Here is an 18,743-nt window from a genome sequence, read left to right on the forward strand (position 1 = left end):
AGATTGACAATGATTTGTTTATTGACAGAAAAGTAACTGGCAACTATTTTTGAAGAATAGTTGTCATTTTGTGAAACAAAAAGCCAAACATGATCTCATTCCAGCTGCTTAACTGTGGAGTCACTGCTTCTCTTTGACATACAGCTGGATATCTGAAAGTTGTGCACTTGTTTGTTTGTCAGACAAACAATCAATTTGAGTATGTCCCTTTGGGGATCGATGGTTTTTAATGTTTCCTGGCGGAAAGATAATTGTCTGACTAATTGACAAAGAAAACCATCTTTCCTTGCAGCAGCCTAGGACAGTTTTAAGTAGCTACTTGGGATTCCTGTTATTATTAGTTGTCAGATTGCGTCATGGTGTAATTGTTTCCCCAATAGAGCAACCCACACTCCCAAAGATGGCTGACACAAACCCACAAAGTCCTCCTCCTCCCCAGCTCGGGCCTCTGGTAAGTTGGCTGTTTGATCCACACACTTACACCTACCAACTATTTCTCACCTTGTAAGATACTCGTCATGAGGAATACTACTCCGCCGACATAAACATTAGTGTAACGTCTTCTTGTGGTTTCTGAGAAAATAGACCCTAATCCTGACACAAAGAGTCATCCAAACATTGCAGAAACCTCAGTATACAGAGTTTAATTGGAGCAGTTTCATCATACATTAGACATCACAAGTTTCTCAAAGGGGGTATTTATTTCAGAGCAGTGCTTTATACTGTGCAATTGGCCACCAATTAAATAATCGCTTTATTTCAGCAAATCAGTAGTCGGTCTACATGAGTGAACAGCTGACCCATCCTATCATGATGATGTCCCTGCATTTTGCCTCAAACAATAGCACAGTTAACACTGTACACCCTCCACTCATGATGTTGTATATCATAATTTTTTTGCATTGCATTTTCTTCAACTTTTGAGCCTAAAACTATATTTCTTCCCCACACAGCAATTTTTAATGAGTAACAAGCTGGAAACTGCGATGTGGCTTTCACGACTCTTCACAGTTTACTGCTCCGTAATGTTTATTCTTCCAATTTTGGGGTGAGTATGATCAGTGACGGTGCACATCATCAACACACTGCGTTCACCCTACTGTCCTTTCTCCCAGCCTGAATGAATGTTTGAATATTTGTGACCGCTTGTGTATTTCAGACCCTATGCAGCAGCTAACTTCTATCAGCGAGCCTTGTTAGCGAACGCCCTTACCAGTGCCCTACGCTTGCATCAAAGGCTTCCACGCTTTCAGCTGAGCAGAGCTTTCCTGGCCCAGGCTCTCCAGGAGGATAGCTGCCATTACTTGCTCTACTCACTCATCCTGGTCAACTCCTACCCCATCACGAGTATCCTTTCACCTACAAATATTGGGAAAAGACAAATGGATGTATATCTCTTTGAAATAAAAAAAAGCACATCTGTTTTGTAACATGGATGCACTCTGTGCGGTCAGTGGTTCTGATCATTATGGTCCCATGTTTTTATCATTAAAACATATAATTATCCAAAAATATGCAACTCTAAAAACTGCACCAAATTATCGTGTGTGTGTGTGTGTGTGTGTGTGTGTGTGTGTGTGTGTGTGTGTGTGGGGGGGGGGGGTTCTCTATCTTTTTATGTTGATCCTTAACACTTGTGTCCAGTGAGCATCTTCCCAGTCTTCCTCTTCTCTGTGCTTCACGCAACCACCTACACAAAGAAAGTCCTTGATGTGAGTATGAAGCAGTAGTCATCCGCTCTGACATTATTAATGAAAGTGAAACTGACGTTAGAGCGTCTGTTAGCTTCTGTACTGTGATATGTGTCAAAGTGAAACAGAAACAGTTGGCTCAACACACATGCACACATACACCTGTTTGTAGATGCAGGAGGCGGACAAGGAATAGTTGAGAGGGAAACTTTGCAGATTTTCAACCGGCTCTGTGTCTCTGCAGCTTCCTGAGCTCAACCGCCAGCAAAACGTTCATCTAATCATCTCTTTCTATCTCTCTCTATATTACTCTGTTAGCTGCTACAATCCACACACTTTTTTTTTTAAATGCCTCCGAGGATAGGACGAGTCGTCGCAAATTTGAAACCCTAACAGAAGCTCAAGATGCTCCAACTCCCATTTCACTTGGATTTAAAAAAAATCAAATAAAAATCATGGTCGATAATGTGACTACCTTTTACATTTACTTCTCTGTATCAGCATATCATGAATACTCTGCGCCTCACTGAATACTTTGACTAACTGCCGCTTTGTTGTCTCGTCTGCTTCTGATGTTCTCGTCTTTCTTTGCAGTCTTTGGGCCCCAGCAGCCTGATGTTCATCAGAAACCTCCTGGACAAACTTACATCCAATCAGCAGAACATCCTGAAGTTCATCGCCTGCAATGAGATCTTCTTGATGCCAGCCACAGCTTTTATGCTCTTCAGGTAAGGGCACTTGTTTCTGTTTTTGTTTTTTATTGTAGATCCTAACTATAATATTTTCTTTATTGCATTGGAATGTCATTACATTATCGACCACTATCTGCCGCTGGATGACGTTATGGTAGAAGTACCGATTTGTGTTCTGAGACAGTTTTCTGCTTATCCATCAGTTTACTGATCTATTGTTGCCAAAAATACTTGGGAGAGATTATAAGGAGCAAAACAGACCAGTTTTCCGTGTTGTCCAACATGTTAAAAGATGCACAAAATTTCCCTTCTAGATTTTTATATATTTAATCCCAGTTTATCAAATTCACCAGATACATCAGTTTTATTGAATTGTCTCAACTATCAGTACACGTCAGCTTCAATAGTAGCCTGACTCGTCATTTTCACAGGCACAATTTCCGACAAGTTGGACTACTATCTGGTCTCTTTACAGTAAAGAGACCAGATAGCCATTGGATTGCATTAGTTTGAAAAAGTACTAAGCAAATGGCGTTTGTTATTAATGTTATAGCATTAATACAAGTAACGTCAGTTGTTACTTGTATCCTTTGACAGTGGCCAGGGAAGCTTGCTGCTGCCTTTCATTTACTACCGATTCCTCACTCTCCGCTACACATCCAGAAGAAACCCATACTGCCGGTAAGCTGATGACTAATATAATAATTTGTAACGAAGCATGGTATTTATATCATTATTACATACATTACAAACATTATTGCTGAATCTGGAGTGAAGAAACCCTGAACGTTTCTGTATAACTCTCAAAGTTTTTGGCTGCTGTCTACCTGAGATATTTATCGTTTGACACTAAAGATTCATTCTGGATATATTTGATTGCAAACCTAAATTAAAATGGCATGCTTGCAGCCATTGGAATGTTTGTACCTTGTATGCATTTCGGCGATAATTTAGCAACACAGATATTATCAGTCGAGCAGGATCAGCATATTTAGGCCAAAGAGACTTTTCGGTACAGAAATGTCATATGTTTGAGGTAATCCATAAACAATGTTGCAGTTAGATTGTTTGTCCACAAGAGTGCACTGTATGTCCTGTCAAATCCAGTATTAGTCAGACATTAATATATTGTCATCCAGCATAATAATGTTATGTTGTATTAGAAGCTACACTCTGCAGGACAACAAAAGAAAGTTGTTGCAGTTTAAAGTTGTTCCTAAGCACAATAGTTTGATTAGAAATGGACAAATGTTATAAACGTGTTTATTTCATCAGAAAGTAAAACAGTGGCCTCATGTTCACAAATGTAAAAACCTTAGAATGACCGCCCCCAGGCTGTCAGAGTTGAATATTAAACAAATCTGTTTCCACCCCAGCACCTTGTTCACAGAGCTGCGAATTCTCCTGGAGCACTTTATCATGAAGCCCGTGTGCCCTGCCTTCTTCAGGAAGATGTGCTTCAGCAGCATCGCCTTGATCAGCCGCCTCGCCCCCACGGGGGTCTGATTTTAAACTACGTAGAAGTTTTGTTTTCGTTCCGTTTTGGTTTTTCCACCATTTAAGATGTGACTTAAACTTTGATGAGGACAGACATTGCCATCAACGGAAGGAACGTTTTTTTGAATGTCAACTTTACAGCCTCTGCTCCAACTTCTCTGTATAACTAAGTACGGTTGAAGAGCAGCCAGTAATGCACTGAAGTCTCATGGTGATGTTTCTTTTCCCATCTTCTTAATGTGACCTCATTCGAGCGGTGGACACCCCTCAGTTTGTTACGTTCACTGAATGCAGCACAGTAGACATCAACTGTGATCTGTCTGTACCGGCTGTTGTTATTTTCTCCTTTTTATGTCCTTATTTATTCATGAAAATCACTTATTCTATGATGAAACATTAACATTCTGAGATTAGTAACTTAAATGAAATGTGCTTATACATAATAAAAAAAAAATGTTCTCTTTTTTTAACATGATTATGTTGTCCTTAGACTGGAGGTTGGGGTTTGTTTGCAGTTTCTATGTGGTCCAATTTTCTTTCTTTTTTATGTGCAAAGCATCCAGTGTTCTGATTTGTCTAACTGCCTAAATTAAAATGTGTTCTATCAATGCCATCAACCAACTCTTTTAACAACTTACAAAATATATGTATGTATGATGTCAAAATAGCCGTTGAATTGAGAAACAAGATATCTGCTGTATTTTATAGACTGTTTTAAGGTACCAGACATTTTGCTGTAGGCTTAATATTTGAAAAGAGTTGCACAATGCCTGATGTTTTGAATGCATAGTTCCCTTGTTTATCAGTTTGAAAGCTGTTGCTTCATCTATTTGTTGCTATGTAGTTTTCATGCTTATTGCATGTTCTCGTTTCTTGTTTTTTTTCTGCCATGTTAAGTGTGTTTATTTGCCTACAGACAAACTACATTTTTATGACGAGAATAAAAGGATCTCTTAATTAAACCAATAAAATATTAAAGAATAGAATACGGTTTGAGCTTATAATTTGGTTTCGATTACTGCAATTAACACATCTTAAACTAATAACCCATTTCACCATCCATGGATATGAGCTGCATAGATATATGCTGACAAACAATGTGTATATAAATATCTACTCGGCGAGGAAGGTTTTTTTAAGCTAACTATACCAACTTTCAGTTCCATCTTTCATCAGTGAATGTATTTGTTAAAATATTTTGTTTGCTTTAATTATGTTATAGAATAATGTGAAGCCCATATCACATTTTGCATGCATTTAGGTGCAATATACACCTCGGCCGCTGGAGTCGGTACACCTGTGCAAACTTCAATCTCCAATACAACTACGATAAAGTCTACTTTTGTGTTACCCATAATGCGCAAGTGTTTGTGACACTGCCATGTTAATTAAATATGTTTTAGCATTGAGGTCAGTTAGTGGTGATGGTACTAATACTCTGCTCACCTCATCCTTGTGATTAGAGGGAGGGGTAAAGAATTAGAGTCCTGTCTAAGACCATGTTTAACTATGACCAATGATTCAATATGTTTATAGTGTATATATATATAGTATATTATATTATAATATATATATATACATATATATATATATGTATATATATATTATTATATTAATGATATTTTAAAAACAATACATGTATGTATATTCACACATCATCAAAAACTGAACAATGTTAAAGCAGATGGCAGAGCTGTTATATTGAATTACATTAGATTGTACAGGTGTACCGGAGCCATGGGTGTCCCTAATCAAGTGGCCACTGTACACGATCTCATTCGCTATAGACTTGCCAACCAATCAGGTCACGGCTACGAGCTCATTCTCCATGGACTAGCCAACCAATCAGGACACGGCTACGATCTCAGTCAACGTAGACTAGCCAACCAATCAGGACCCGGATACAAATCCCATTCACTCTCATCCAATGGTGTTACGGCTTGTTAACTGATGCAGCGTTGCCGTTGACAACGGTTGCTGCGTTGATCTGGTACTGAAGTGTTTTGAGACCAACGCTACTTGGTATTCTCGTTAAAAATAAGGTTCCTGGTTGATTTAACAACGCGTACAAACCGCGAACGGTTTTGGTTTTGCTGTTACTCTGTAGTTTCAGTTAAAGATTATATGTTTTCAAACAAAGTGGAGAATAAATCGTGTTTAAGCCAATTAGCCTGCGAGCTAACGTTAGCACGGCGAGCTAATCTCCTCGCTTTGGATAATCTTCGGACTCTCTTCGTTACTTTGGTCTTCAACACGTTGGGAACGACATTATATGGACTGAGTATGAGGACTGGATGACCTGACGTCGCTCGGGAGATTTAACGTTACTTTTTTGCTTTTGTATGTTTTAAGATAAAACACCCAGAGGAGAAAGAAGATGGAAATCCACCTCAATCGAGTTGATTACATTCAGGTAACACCAGAGTATTTGTAGATGTCTCCGGCTGTCACCAGGTCTGTTAAGCTTCTCTGTAGTCAGTTCTACAGTTATACCTTTGCTATCTGCATTGCCTAACGTTATTGTATAGTTATTGCTTGGTTTCGTGTTATTACAATATTGTTATCAATAGTTAAAATACATTGCATTCAAAATGCGAAACAAAAGAAAGCAACCAGCATCTTATTTACTGGAAAGTCGCAATAAACAATAATGTTTTACGCCCTGGTTTAAATGAACCGACAGTTTCAGAAGGGTGAAATCAAATGCACTTGCATCGATGCACTTTATGTAGTGCCTTAAAGAAAAGTAAGTGGTAAAAAAATTGTCCTGTGAAGACACATTATAGTAGTTTAGCCTGCTGAAAAATATTAACACATTTAATTGTGTCTTGTTTAGAAATCCTTTAATTTTTGCAATGTTTTCCACGGTGTTTCCTTCGAGAAACGTTTATAACTTTGTCAATAAACAAAGGTTATTCTGCTTTTTTCTTACAGGTTGGTGTGACATCCCAGAAAACTATGAGGCTGCTTCCAGCATTGGGAAAGAAGGCAACTCAAAAGGTATTAATTAATCTATCAGAGAGTTTGTGCTTCTCCGTGGGCCTGAAGTTATTGGAGTTTGCAGCAGTGATTTAATTAAAGTGTTTCATTCTACAGCTTCTTGGTTGTTGTCTCTTTGTAAAATCCGCAAATTTCCTGCTGCAGGACTAATAAAGGATTCTCTTATCTTATCTTGTCTTAGGTTGCTATTGCTGATCATGATGGTATTCTGACATGTTTTGGGATGAAGAAGGGAGAAGCAGTGGTGAGTCAAGACTCCTCTTTCTTTATCATACTGACAGTTGTAGCCTAATGTGTTGCATTTTTAGTTTCTAATGTTAAGGGATCTAACTCCTCCGTTTCAGCCTGTGTTTAAAACACTGCCAGGGCAGAAAATATCCAGAATGGACCTCGGAGGAGCTGCGGGAACGCCACAGGAGAAGATTTTTGTTTGTTCTGGTTCTCAGGTCCGAGGATTCACCAAGAAAGGCAAACAGTTCCTCACATTCGAAGCCAACCTCACTGAAAGCATTAACGCCATGTAGGAACCGCCTCTCCCCTTTTTGGTTGACTTACACCGGTATATTGACTGGTGCAGAACAGTGTGAGTTTTACTGTTGGTTATCTCTTTCCCAGGCATGTCTTAGGCGCTGACCTCTTTGTGTGTGCGAGTTACATCTTCAACCACTACTGTGACTGCAAGGACCAACACTACTACCTCTCTGGAGACAAAATCAATGATATCACGTGTTTGTCTTCAGAAAACATGACTCGCCCTGTCCCGGTCCTGGCGTGCCAAGATCGGGTTCTCAGAGTCTTACAGGTAGACCAAGATTACATTTGCTGTTCTGATTTTGATACATCTCTTTTTTTTCTTTTTCTCAAACAATTAGATAATATTCATAACTATATGTGTTGTTGTTGTTGTTTTTTCATCCTGTAGGGATCAGAGCTTGCCTATGACGTTGAAGTCCCTGGCCCGCCATCTGTCTTGGAACTATACAATAAAGATGGAGGCAAGTTGACCCTCCTGTGTGTGTGTGTGTGTACTAGAACAATAAAAACACAAGACTGATTTATATGAAACAGATCTCATACAGCGTCACTGATTTTTCTATAGATGAGGAAATCCTCTACGGAACTACCGATGGCAAAATAGGATTGGTGCAGATCGGTGAGAGCGCAGCTGCGCTTAAATGGGAGATTGACAACGACAAAAAGAAAGGAGGTATGTTTTGTCCATAATCACAGCCGGGTTTTGCGGGTTTATCCATTTCACTACGAATCACTTCCATGTTTAATACCAACTACTTTCCACATCATATGAATATTAACTCTTAGGAGGTAGGGAAACAATAACGGTTCCTCCACAATTAATCTTTTTTATGTTTTTATTTTTACAAGGATACAATATTGTGTGGTATTGATGATGTTGATAAGAACTGTTTTTCAAACAGGTTTGGCTGTTTTAAGGATGATCCAACGTGATTTATTTACACTTTCCTGTCTCCCATCAGGAATTCTTTGCATCGACACTTATGACATCATGGGAGACGGCGTGAATGACATCCTGGTGGGCAGAGACGATGGGACGGTTGAGGTCTTTGGTTTCGACAGCGCCAGTGAGCCCACATTACGCTTTGAGCATGTAAGTTTATGCCTATAGCATCTTCTCTTAGCACTCATCTTTTATCAATTTATTCCCTCCAAATTTCATCTCCATTGACTCCAATTTGTGCTTTTGAAATTAGAATTTTAAATATTGTAATGTTTAACCACATATTAGGATTTTTGTTCTGTCAGTCCCATGCACCTCTACTATGCTGCAGTCACACTTACTGTTCAGTTTGATTTGAAACAGCTGATGTGTCAGTTGCTTTTTCATACCCAGATCTATTCAAGTCAGTGTCTCTTTTAAAAGTAGTATGTAGCAATAGCTTACATTTTTAAAGAATACATAATATTACGGTAGTTATATTTTTCCCTGTGTATAAATATCTTACTGGCCTTTTCTTAGATACTTGTGTCTATTGTTGTTTTTTATTATATCATTGATGCTCATCATTGATGGCCAAATTGTCTTGTGTTTTTCTGACTTCAGGTGTTGTCAGAGAGTGTGACCTCCATCCAGGGTGGCTGCGTGGGGAAGGAGTCTTATGATGAGGTCTTGACTGCCACTTACACAGGTTGGATGAAAACATATATAAAAATAAGAACTATGTAGCTAATATTCACAAATGTCCTCACACTCAAGAAAACATGTCTGTTGTTCAGCCAGTATATCTGCAATACTTTGAATTCATTAAGAGATGTACAGTAATTTCTGACTGTTTGACATGTACAGTTAATGTATAGTAGTTGAAGGAGATCTGATATGCAGAGCATATTCTGCTTTACTGTCTTGTCGTTGCCTCTTTCAGGATGGGTGACTGGTTTGACCACTGAGCCCCAGAAGGCTGAGGCCGGCCCCGGAGACGAGGTCCGAATGAGTAAGGAGATCCAGTCCAAAGTAGAAGCCCTCAGGTACCAGCAAAATAAAAAAGTGCCTCCGTTTCTCATTGCTTCTTAATCTTATGCTTTTTGATGCGTTTGACTTCCCATGTAATGGTTTATAATCGTATTGTTCCCTCCCAGGGCGGAGCTGGAGCAGCTGCAGGTCAAAGTCCTGCAGGGCCGAGAGCAGTACCAGCAGACCTCTCAGTCGAGCATAGCCGTCTCCGCTGTGCCCGTCTTCAGCATCAATGACAAGTTCACCCTCAGCCAGGACGATGCCAGCTACAGCCTCACTCTGGAGGTGCAGACTGCCATCGACAATCTGCTGCTGCAGGTCTGCTCATTATTATAACCCCATGTCGTTATAACCTCTGGCTATGCCCTTGACTCCCTGTCGGAGGCGGAAACAAGCAAAATGTAACTTAAAGATGAATCTCCTATGCAGAGCGACGTCCCAATAGACCTGCTGGATGTGGATAAGAACTCGGCTGTTGTCAGTTTCAGTGAATGTGATTCAGAGGTGAGCTGTTTAAACTCTTTCTACACAAGATAACATGCTTCTTTTAAATCAGTTCTTAAAACCCATTTTTATAGAATTGCTTTTAAGTGATGTTGTTCTTTTATGTCCTTTTATGATCTATTATACAGTTCTTTTGTTGTATTCATTGCCTTTATGGTATGGTCCTTTTTTGTTTACCGGTATTTAAGTTATGACTATGCTTTGCTTCTCTGTAGAGCACTTTGTAAACTTTGTTTTTAAAGGTGCTATATAAATAAAGTTATTATTAATAATAATAAAGGTCATAAACTTGCTGCTGCTCTCAGAGGCCTGACACTCTTATTCTGTCTCCAGCAGCCTAACGGGAACTTCCTCCTGGCCACGTACAGATGTCAGGCCAACACTACCAGACTTGAGCTCAAGGTAACACTTGCACTCCTTCACGAAAAGCCTTCCTTTCTTTCATGGGCCTGTCCTTTGTGTAATTATGAGTCTCACAGACAGTTCTGAGCTGTGTCTCGTGCTCATTACATCGATCACTTCACCCAAAATAGATCCATTCCTGTTGTATATTCGAAAATAGCCACCTGTTGCATTTGCTTAAACTATTCGATGAACCACCTCAGGAAAAATAATGCGTTCCATCCATAATAACTGTTCTAGGTGAGGTCCATCGAGGGACAGTATGGGACCCTGCAGGCTTACATTACCCCCAGACTGCAACCCAAGACATGCCAGGTCCGCCAGTACCAGATCAAACCTCTGTCCCTCCACCAGCGGATACACAGCATAGACCAAGAAAGGTAAACGACTCCAACTAAAGAATATTAGCTTGATGTGACATTGTTATCATCTATCAGTTGTTTACCCATGATATCAACCTTACAAAATATACATCTTATTTGTCCCTCTGTCTGCCACACAGGCCCATGAACCGGCTCAGTCTGGTGGGACAGTTCAGTTTCGCTGAGATCCACTCCTGGGTGGTCTTCTGTCTGCCAGAGGTGCCTGACAAAACACCAGCAGGAGAGGGCATCACTTTTCATTTCCATAACACGTTTCTTGGTACACAGCTTGAAGCCACCTACTGGTAAATACAAGCCCAGAGTAGAATGGGTCTTCTAAAAGTTACATGTTTAGGGATTATGACGTAACTGACATGGGGTTGTGACATTGTATAACCTTTCTGATGCCCCTAGAAATATACTATTTGTATTTTATTTTTTATTTCCACTGATTTGACTGGGATCTGTGTGATACTCTATTTGGAATCAAATGCGTTTTTCTGTATTTGTCATTTTAGCAAAGGTGAAGGTCACTTCAAGTCAGACAACATCTCTACCATCTCCATACTGAATGATGTTCTTTCTAAAGAAGCCACCAAGAGAAAAATCAATCTGAACATTTCATATGGTGAGTGAAGAATTATTATTATTATTCATTTTTAGTGATTTTTAGCTGACAGAAACATTCAGTTAAACTGTGTATAACTGTGTTATTTGTTTTGTTAAACTTCCAGATATCAATGATGACTCTGTGAGCCACACTCTGAAGATGATACATCCAAAACTGGAGTACCAGTTGGTGTTGGCTAGAAAAGTTCAGCTTACCGATGCACTCAAAGTACGTAATTGTTAAATAGGTCGTCTTAAAGGAAAAATCCACCCCGAAGAGTAATTTTGTCTTTCAATGCATTCACTGTGTCCACGAACCTACCTTTTGGTTCAACACTTCAAGTTCTAACCCGTTTCTTTTTTAGGGCTGTTGAACAGCTTCTTTGGAAATTATTTTGTTTATTACATACTTTCCTCCACCTCACTTCCTCTCTAATTCCCTTGATTGGCAGGAACTTCAGGTTCATGAGGGGAACGCCGACTTCCTCATCCCAGAGTATCGCAACATCTTGGATGAGTCCGCTAATCTGCTCGAGGAGTACAAGAAGCAGCCAGCGCACCTCGAGAGGCTTTATGGTGCAGCATTGTTTCTTTATTTGCACATATACACGTAAACAAAAAAGACAAAGGAGAAAGAATTTCAGAAAGAGGTTAAAGAGGTGCAGGAGAGGTTAAAAGTAAAAAATGGCTTATAAAAATACCTCCCCTTTTAGATATCAAAAGTCATAATTAATATAAGAAAATCGATGAAAAGATAAAACCGACTTTGCATAAAAATATTCAGGAAAGTGTCAAACAAGTCTCGAGTTACGTGTACACATGTATACATGAATACAGTCTGGTATATGTTCACATAAAACAACAATATTTTTTACAGTACTGTTACCCAAAAGTAAAGTTCTACTACATGAGCCTGACATTGTGAAGAAGAGCTTGTTGACTGGTGGTAACTTGTTTTGTTTTGTTTTTTCCTGTAGGAATGATCACAGACCTCTTCATCGATAAATTCAAGTTTAAAGGCCAGAATGTGAAAACCAAAGTTTCCTCGTTGTTGGAGATCCTCGATAATTATGACTTAAATTCTCTGTTAGACTTTTTCAATGAGGCATGATGTCATGTCAATCAGAGGGTATTTATTCACTTGTCTTTGAGTGTTTTTATTTGTGCTATTTTTGTATTGTAAATACAGCAGTTTTGTTACATGGTAGTTAGTGTCAATGTCATGTTGTTATACTGTCATTTAGCTCTTTGTTTCGTCCTAAAAATGGTGTAAAATATTTAAATATTTATAATATATTTTGATAGCATCTAAAACCAAGGTTGGTAATCAATAAACCAATACAAGTTTGCCAGGATAATACAGGTTTCTCTTTTTATTAGTGACCAAGCTTCAGTTGGGGTTTGACATTTGACCAAATGTGACCAAACGTAAGCCAGAGAATGTATGTTTTTATATCATGATTATCATAACACTGTGAGTTCCCCGTTGAAATAAAAATTGCTGATTATTTGTAACCTTTGTAATATGTATCATTCAAGGGGCTGATAGAAAGTATAGTGAACAAACACAACTTAGAAAATATGAAATTCCACCAGAAGGAAAAGCTCATATGACACCATGAGACATTATTTTTCCAAACCACACACTTAAGTCTCATTCATTAAATGATTACACCTGCAATATATATAATATATACTTCCAAGAACCAAAAATAAGGTGGCATACTGCCTTGCAGCAAGTATTTTTGAGTACATTTGAGTATTTCCACTTTATGCTACTAAAAATATAGAACTTTTTACTCCTGAACCAAAATGTAAATGCTGCCTTAATATTACAGTATAAAGTAAGTATGTTGTATTCCCAACAATGTTTCTGTGATAAATCACCTGTGGTTGGAGCAAATGTAATTACAATACAGCATGTGGTTGTACGTCTGCATCGATGAACATCATCCAAGAACGTAGCTAAGTATTTTACTCAAGTACCATTTTGAGGTACTTGTACTTTACTTGAGTATTTCCCTCTTAAACTACTACATTTTGGAATATACTAAATACACTACATGTATTTGATAACTTTAATTGCTGTACAGATTCAGCTTGTTAATACAAAATATAAGTCAACTAATTTATTATGATACATTTCTATAAATTAAGTCAGCCAACAGTATATAAAGTAATTCAAATGAGCTATACTCTCACCAGTTTCATTGAGGCATTCATAATAATAATCCAGGGTGGTCATATGATTATGAATGAACGTACCATTCTGTACAATGAGTATTATTATGTTGATCCTACTAATATGAATGCAGGCCTGTTCCAGTGGGATCGCTAACGTAACAATACCTAAATAAAAGCTTTGAGTACTTCTTCAGCAGCTGTTATAACGTTTTGGACTTTTATGTAAAAATTTGTCAAACCGGGTTTGAATTTGTAATCAGGCGAACATTGAGCTCTCTCGGCTCCCGTACTTCCGGCGACGCCACTCCCTCCCCGGCCCGTGATTGGTCCGTTTCAATCCTCGCGGGCTACTTGAACTGAGAGAAAGCGATGTCTGTTATGTTCCCATGTTAATGGACTGAGGCTAGCTGGCGCTTCTGCAGGTTTGTAGTAACGTTGAAACTAACGAGTATGGCAACTTAAGAGCACGTTTCAACATCTCGTAAAACTTGTACCCACAACTGGGCATTTAGTGTGTCTGCTTTGTGTGGTTTTAAGAGTCGTTGCTATATCAACGGCTTAGTTTAACCTGCTCCAGCAAGGTAGCAGCTAATGCTAGCCTCCACATAACCGTCCACACGCGATCATCTTAAACCCACTTTGGGTGTATATAGATATATCTACATAGCGTGTCCCTCGGCTGTAGTAGTACCTTTTTGTAAACAAACGGATACAAGTTGGACTTTTCATCGCGTGGCACCATGTCTGGAGCTAACCGAGGACAAGCTAGCGTGGCTAGCGAGCTTCACAACCAGGAGAATATGCTGTCAAGACTGAGGGGTTCCCTGAAACCCAGAGCTGCTAATGCTGCAAGCGATAACCAAGAGAACCTTCCACCGAAACAAGCGGTCGTCAGCACCAGAACCGTCCTTGGAGCCTTGCAGAACAACCAGCGGAGCAAAACTCAGAACCAGCGCGGCACGAAACAGGTCTGTTTGGGGTAACCGGTGCTAAAGGGCTCGAGCTAGTGTTGGCTGATAACTGTAGTTAAGATGGAGGCGCATTGTTGTTTTTGGAGGCAACTCATTTCACTTACCTTGCCAGTTAAAATGACTCTTATCTGCCTTGTCTTATTCTTTTTAAAACTTGAAATGTAGCTTTAAATTAGCTCCCTCTGGTACCCAGATTGTCCGCCATTTTCATATCGCATTAAGTGTTGCACGTTATACTCAAACTGCTGAATTCGACTGCTTAAATTAAAACGCACTCCGACCTGTTTTGTAATACAAATATTTGGCCTGATCTGTTTTGTGTATGAGTTTCTCCCGCCTTCTCTATCGATCATAGTTATGGGGTGTTAAACAAGTGCAGTAGATTATAGTTTAAAATGTGTCGCTTGTGCAATAGTTTCTCCTGTCTTTTTACAAAATAAACCACAATTTAGTTGCCCACAAGTTACCACGTTGTTCAATGCCCAAGCTCATTGTTCAATTTCTTTTTTTATCGCAGAACATTTAATTATATTCCCCAGCATGCATTGTACCAGCCCTTTTGTATTATGCTTGTATTCTTCTCTTGATAAATTATAACCGTAACCTGTCTGTGGGACATCTGAACGAACCTTTTTCTTCTGCTTCCAGGAGTCATCACAGACCGCAGCATGCAAAAATGAAGACTTGGGGAAAAGCTGCTCGGAGAACCCCTCCGCCAAGCAGCCCACTTTCCAGATCCATGTGGATGAGCCTGATGGTGCCTGCATCAAGAAGCCACAGCTGGTCAATGCTGTTAAAGCCAAGGCCATCTCTGAAACATTTAATGCTGTGGCACGGCTCCGACAGCCCCTGGCCACCCTTGATATGGATCTCAGCTTTGGTGGGTTGTGGATACCTGGCAAAATATCTGATTTGTTCTATTGCACTGCTTGGCTACAAATGGCCACTTTAATCTCTCAAATTTACAATGCAGTTATTTATAGAAATTGCAGTTTAAGACTTGTGTTTTTTCTTATATCAAGATTTGCACTTTGGGCTAACTTTATTTCTTTCCTTAGACTCTCCCATGGACATGTCTGTGGTTGAGGGGGAGGAGAAGGTAGTCGACGTAAACGATGTCCCAGAGTATGCTGCTGAAATCCACACGTACCTGAGGGACATGGAGGTGAGACATGTAGTAAAATGCTACAGACTTTATCTCCGCTTGAACAATTCTTTCAGCCGTGTCTTGCCAGCTATAATTTCTCTTGGACTTTCTAGAAATGCACTTGACTTGTTTTTAAAGTTCAAAAACTTGGCCTGCAAGTAGATTTCTTAAATTGCACACTGATCCTCCACAGGTAAAAACCAGACCCAAGGCAGGCTACATGAAGAAGCAGCCTGACATCACAAACAGCATGAGGGCCATCCTGGTGGACTGGCTGGTCGAGGTTGGAGAAGAATACAAGCTTCAGAATGAGACTCTTTATCTGGCTGTAAACTACATCGATCGCTTCCTCTCCTCCATGTCTGTCCTGAGGGGGAAACTTCAGCTGGTTGGGACTGCTGCCATGCTGTTGGCTTCGTATGTAGCCATTATATTCAGTCAGCTACTTACATTTTGCAAAGTGCCTGTTCAAAGTAGTCTGTCTTGCTTAGTAATTGACTATTTAAAATGTTCATATGCAGGAAATTTGAGGAGATCTATCCTCCAGAGGTGGCAGAGTTTGTGTACATCACAGATGATACCTACACCAAGAAGCAGGTGTTGAGAATGGAGCATCTGGTTCTTAAAGTGCTCTCCTTTGATCTGGCCGCCCCAACCATCACCCAGTTTCTCACCCAGTACTTCCTTCACCATTCGGTTAACAAACAGGTGGAGAGCCTGGCAATGGTGAGCAAAGCATTTAAAAGTGTGCCTCATATCAAAGAATATTCACACAAAGTGCATCAAATCAATCTCTGAACTTGCTTTTGTATTTCAGTACCTTGGGGAGCTCAGTCTGGTCGATTCAGATCCCTTCCTGAAGTACCTCCCATCGCATACAGCTGCTGCAGCCTACACTCTGGCAAACCACACTGTGACTGGTGGCTCATGGGTAAGTTTGAGGTAGAATAGTGGAAATATAGGAGTCTTGAGGTTTTTTTTTTTTTCTTTTCAAAGGGTGTTTGTAAGCCTGACAGTCTGATGTCCCCTGAATGGTAACAGTGGGCTTGTGCAAACATGCAAGATGACTCCAGTTGTCTCCTCCTCAGCCCAAGTCCATGACGGAGATGTCTGGCTACTCACTTGAAGAGCTGATGCCATGTGTTGAGGATCTGCACCAAACTTACCTCGGTGCTGCACAGCATGCCCAGCAGTCTGTTCGGGAGAAGTACAAGGGACCCAAGTAAGTGTGCTGCTCTTAATTGATCATTTAACTAGTTGTATGCAGTCGTGCAAGTGTTCTAAAGAGGTTTATTTCTCTTCCAGATACTCAGAAGTTTCCCTCCTCGACGCTCCATCTAAATTGCTGCTGAACTAACTTTTTTGTCTCCCTTGTAATGTAGAGTTTTGTACCAGTGTCAGACATTAAGATTTTTTTTTAATGATGTGTTTCACAATTTAAATGACATGGCCTGCTCTTCTTGGAGTAGCGCTCGATGTTTAGAGTTTTTAAGGTATTTTTATATACTCAATCCTGACATTCATACCAGATACTACAGTTGGGTAATCAAGCAGTTTTACTTTTAATCACAGACAAAACCCTCGTCTTTGATCTACAGTGTCAAGAACTCCGATAGACTTGAGATGTACTAAAACCCATAAAGCGGAACAGTTTGTTCCACTTTTTTAAAGGTTAAGTTGATGGCAGTTGTTGCTGGTTCATCTTGAGAGATGCAACCTTTAGGGCCTCATGGGATGCACATTAAAGTACATTTTTGTCTGTAATCGAGTTGGCTGTCTAATTCCATTGATGTCTTTGAAGTAAACAGCTTTTTCAAGGCATCATCTGCACTGTAAAAATGGCTCTTGTAAATAAAATTCATTTAAAGTAAGACTTCATGTCTGTCTTTATGGGGGCAGCAGAGGACCAGTTTTGGTCCTTAAAGGGTTTCTTCAGATGGACTCTGGAACCAACCTTTTTTTTTTTTTTTTTTTAACAAAGTGGTCATTCTGTAATTTGGAAAACTAGACTTTTACCAGTCAAATTGTTCAGCTTGGTTTAATTGGAGTAGTTTGACATCAAGTATCTTAAGGGTTGCAATGTCAAGCTGTGGCAAAATCCATCTAAATGCACAAATAAGTGACTTGTATACTTCACTGGTAATTTGCTCTATAAAGAGGTTAATGACTAATGCTCTATTGCAGAAAATACACTGCTCGAACGTTTCTTTGCTGAGCAAATCGGTGTTAAAATATGGACAGACTACATTTTATAACTCTAAAAGGGCATTGAAATTAATACAATGCAAGGAAATTGCTTAATTCAATGAAGTCCTCAGTAACAGTTTCCATAAACAATGATTTATTAAAGCCACTTTCCTCAAACTCTAAAATTACATGTGAGCTTGTGGGACAGGATGTCATATGCAGATCGTAAAGCCCTCTGAGGCAAATTTGTGATTTTATGAGTCACAAAATTGACTTTAAATGAATGCATGGCAAACAAAGATTGCCCCTCGTCTGTCTTATCAATTTGTAATGAAAGGATTGACATTTCTTTACTTCAGTCATTAATTTCTCTGAACAGGAAGTAAAGTCAGCCGGTGGCGTCGCAATCTCACACTCGTGATAAATTGGAAGGCTGGCTTTGTGCGAGGAACCTGAGCTTGTACGTGGGGATTCTCCTCGGACTGGTGGCGGACAGGCTGCTGCGAAATCCTCGCTGCAGCCCATTATCTCTTTCAGGCAGCCCTGCTTTGAGCAGAGGTTGCGGCATGTGTTGTGAAAAATGGGGACAGTTGTGTCAAGAACACTGCCAGGACTGAGGCTTGTTGGAGTGCCTTGCAGATTCATGTAAGAAAAGAAAAAGACTTCACTGCCTGTTCCTTTCACAGCATTATCCCCCCCCCCCCCCCACACACACACACTATATTATGTCTATTCACAAAATAGTGAGTTATCAATATTAGTTTGAAATCCACTTTCTATTTTGAGTGTTTTATTCAGTCAATCATTACATACAATAAGTCAAGCCACAACCTAATATACAAAAAGAGACTGAAGAGGTATAGGCAGAAGCATTATGCTTATATATTCTCAGCTGAAATATCTTTATTGGATGAATTGTCATGAGACATGGGACACGTTAAGGTCCCCAGAGGATGAATCCTAATTGTTTATAGCGCCACCAGCAGGTCAAAGGTTTCACTGAGCAAGA

The 18,743-nt window shown here is 39.7% G+C and overlaps 3 protein-coding genes across 3 annotated transcripts; all 3 read left to right on the forward strand.

The window, feature by feature from the left end:
• Positions 1-400: 400 nt before the first annotated feature.
• Positions 401-4,855, forward strand: tmem33 (transmembrane protein 33; the record flags this gene model as incomplete). The annotated part of the gene is made up of 7 exons (XM_079228609.1): positions 401-451; positions 954-1,048; positions 1,160-1,347; positions 1,645-1,712; positions 2,286-2,419; positions 2,981-3,064; positions 3,760-4,855. The coding sequence occupies 7 exons, from the start codon at positions 401-403 to the stop codon at positions 3,887-3,889; spliced, it is 750 nt and encodes a 249-aa protein (XP_079084735.1). The 3' UTR covers positions 3,890-4,855.
• Positions 4,856-6,257: 1,402 nt separating this feature from the next.
• On the forward strand, positions 6,258-12,725 carry bbs7 (Bardet-Biedl syndrome 7; the record flags this gene model as incomplete). Its single annotated transcript, XM_079228234.1, has 19 exons — positions 6,258-6,293; positions 6,815-6,880; positions 7,062-7,124; positions 7,225-7,400; positions 7,496-7,682; positions 7,803-7,875; positions 7,980-8,087; positions 8,377-8,507; positions 8,961-9,045; positions 9,280-9,382; positions 9,494-9,686; positions 9,798-9,872; positions 10,206-10,274; positions 10,515-10,654; positions 10,777-10,941; positions 11,155-11,264; positions 11,371-11,474; positions 11,698-11,821; positions 12,223-12,725. 19 exons carry the CDS (start codon positions 6,258-6,260, stop codon positions 12,354-12,356), a joined length of 2,142 nt encoding a protein of 713 aa, XP_079084360.1. The 3' UTR covers positions 12,357-12,725.
• A 1,444-nt stretch (positions 12,726-14,169) lies between these two features.
• ccna2 (cyclin A2) lies at positions 14,170-17,317 on the forward strand (the record flags this gene model as incomplete). Its single annotated transcript, XM_079228319.1, has 8 exons — positions 14,170-14,397; positions 15,049-15,280; positions 15,459-15,565; positions 15,741-15,964; positions 16,069-16,273; positions 16,365-16,478; positions 16,636-16,769; positions 16,853-17,317. 8 exons carry the CDS (start codon positions 14,170-14,172, stop codon positions 16,902-16,904), a joined length of 1,296 nt encoding a protein of 431 aa, XP_079084445.1. The 3' UTR covers positions 16,905-17,317.
• Positions 17,318-18,743: the final 1,426 nt, after the last annotated feature.

The sequence above is a fragment of the Taurulus bubalis genome (assembly GCF_910589615.1).
Source record: "Taurulus bubalis genome assembly, chromosome: 13".
NCBI classification, from domain to species: Eukaryota; Metazoa; Chordata; class Actinopteri; order Perciformes; family Cottidae; genus Taurulus; species Taurulus bubalis.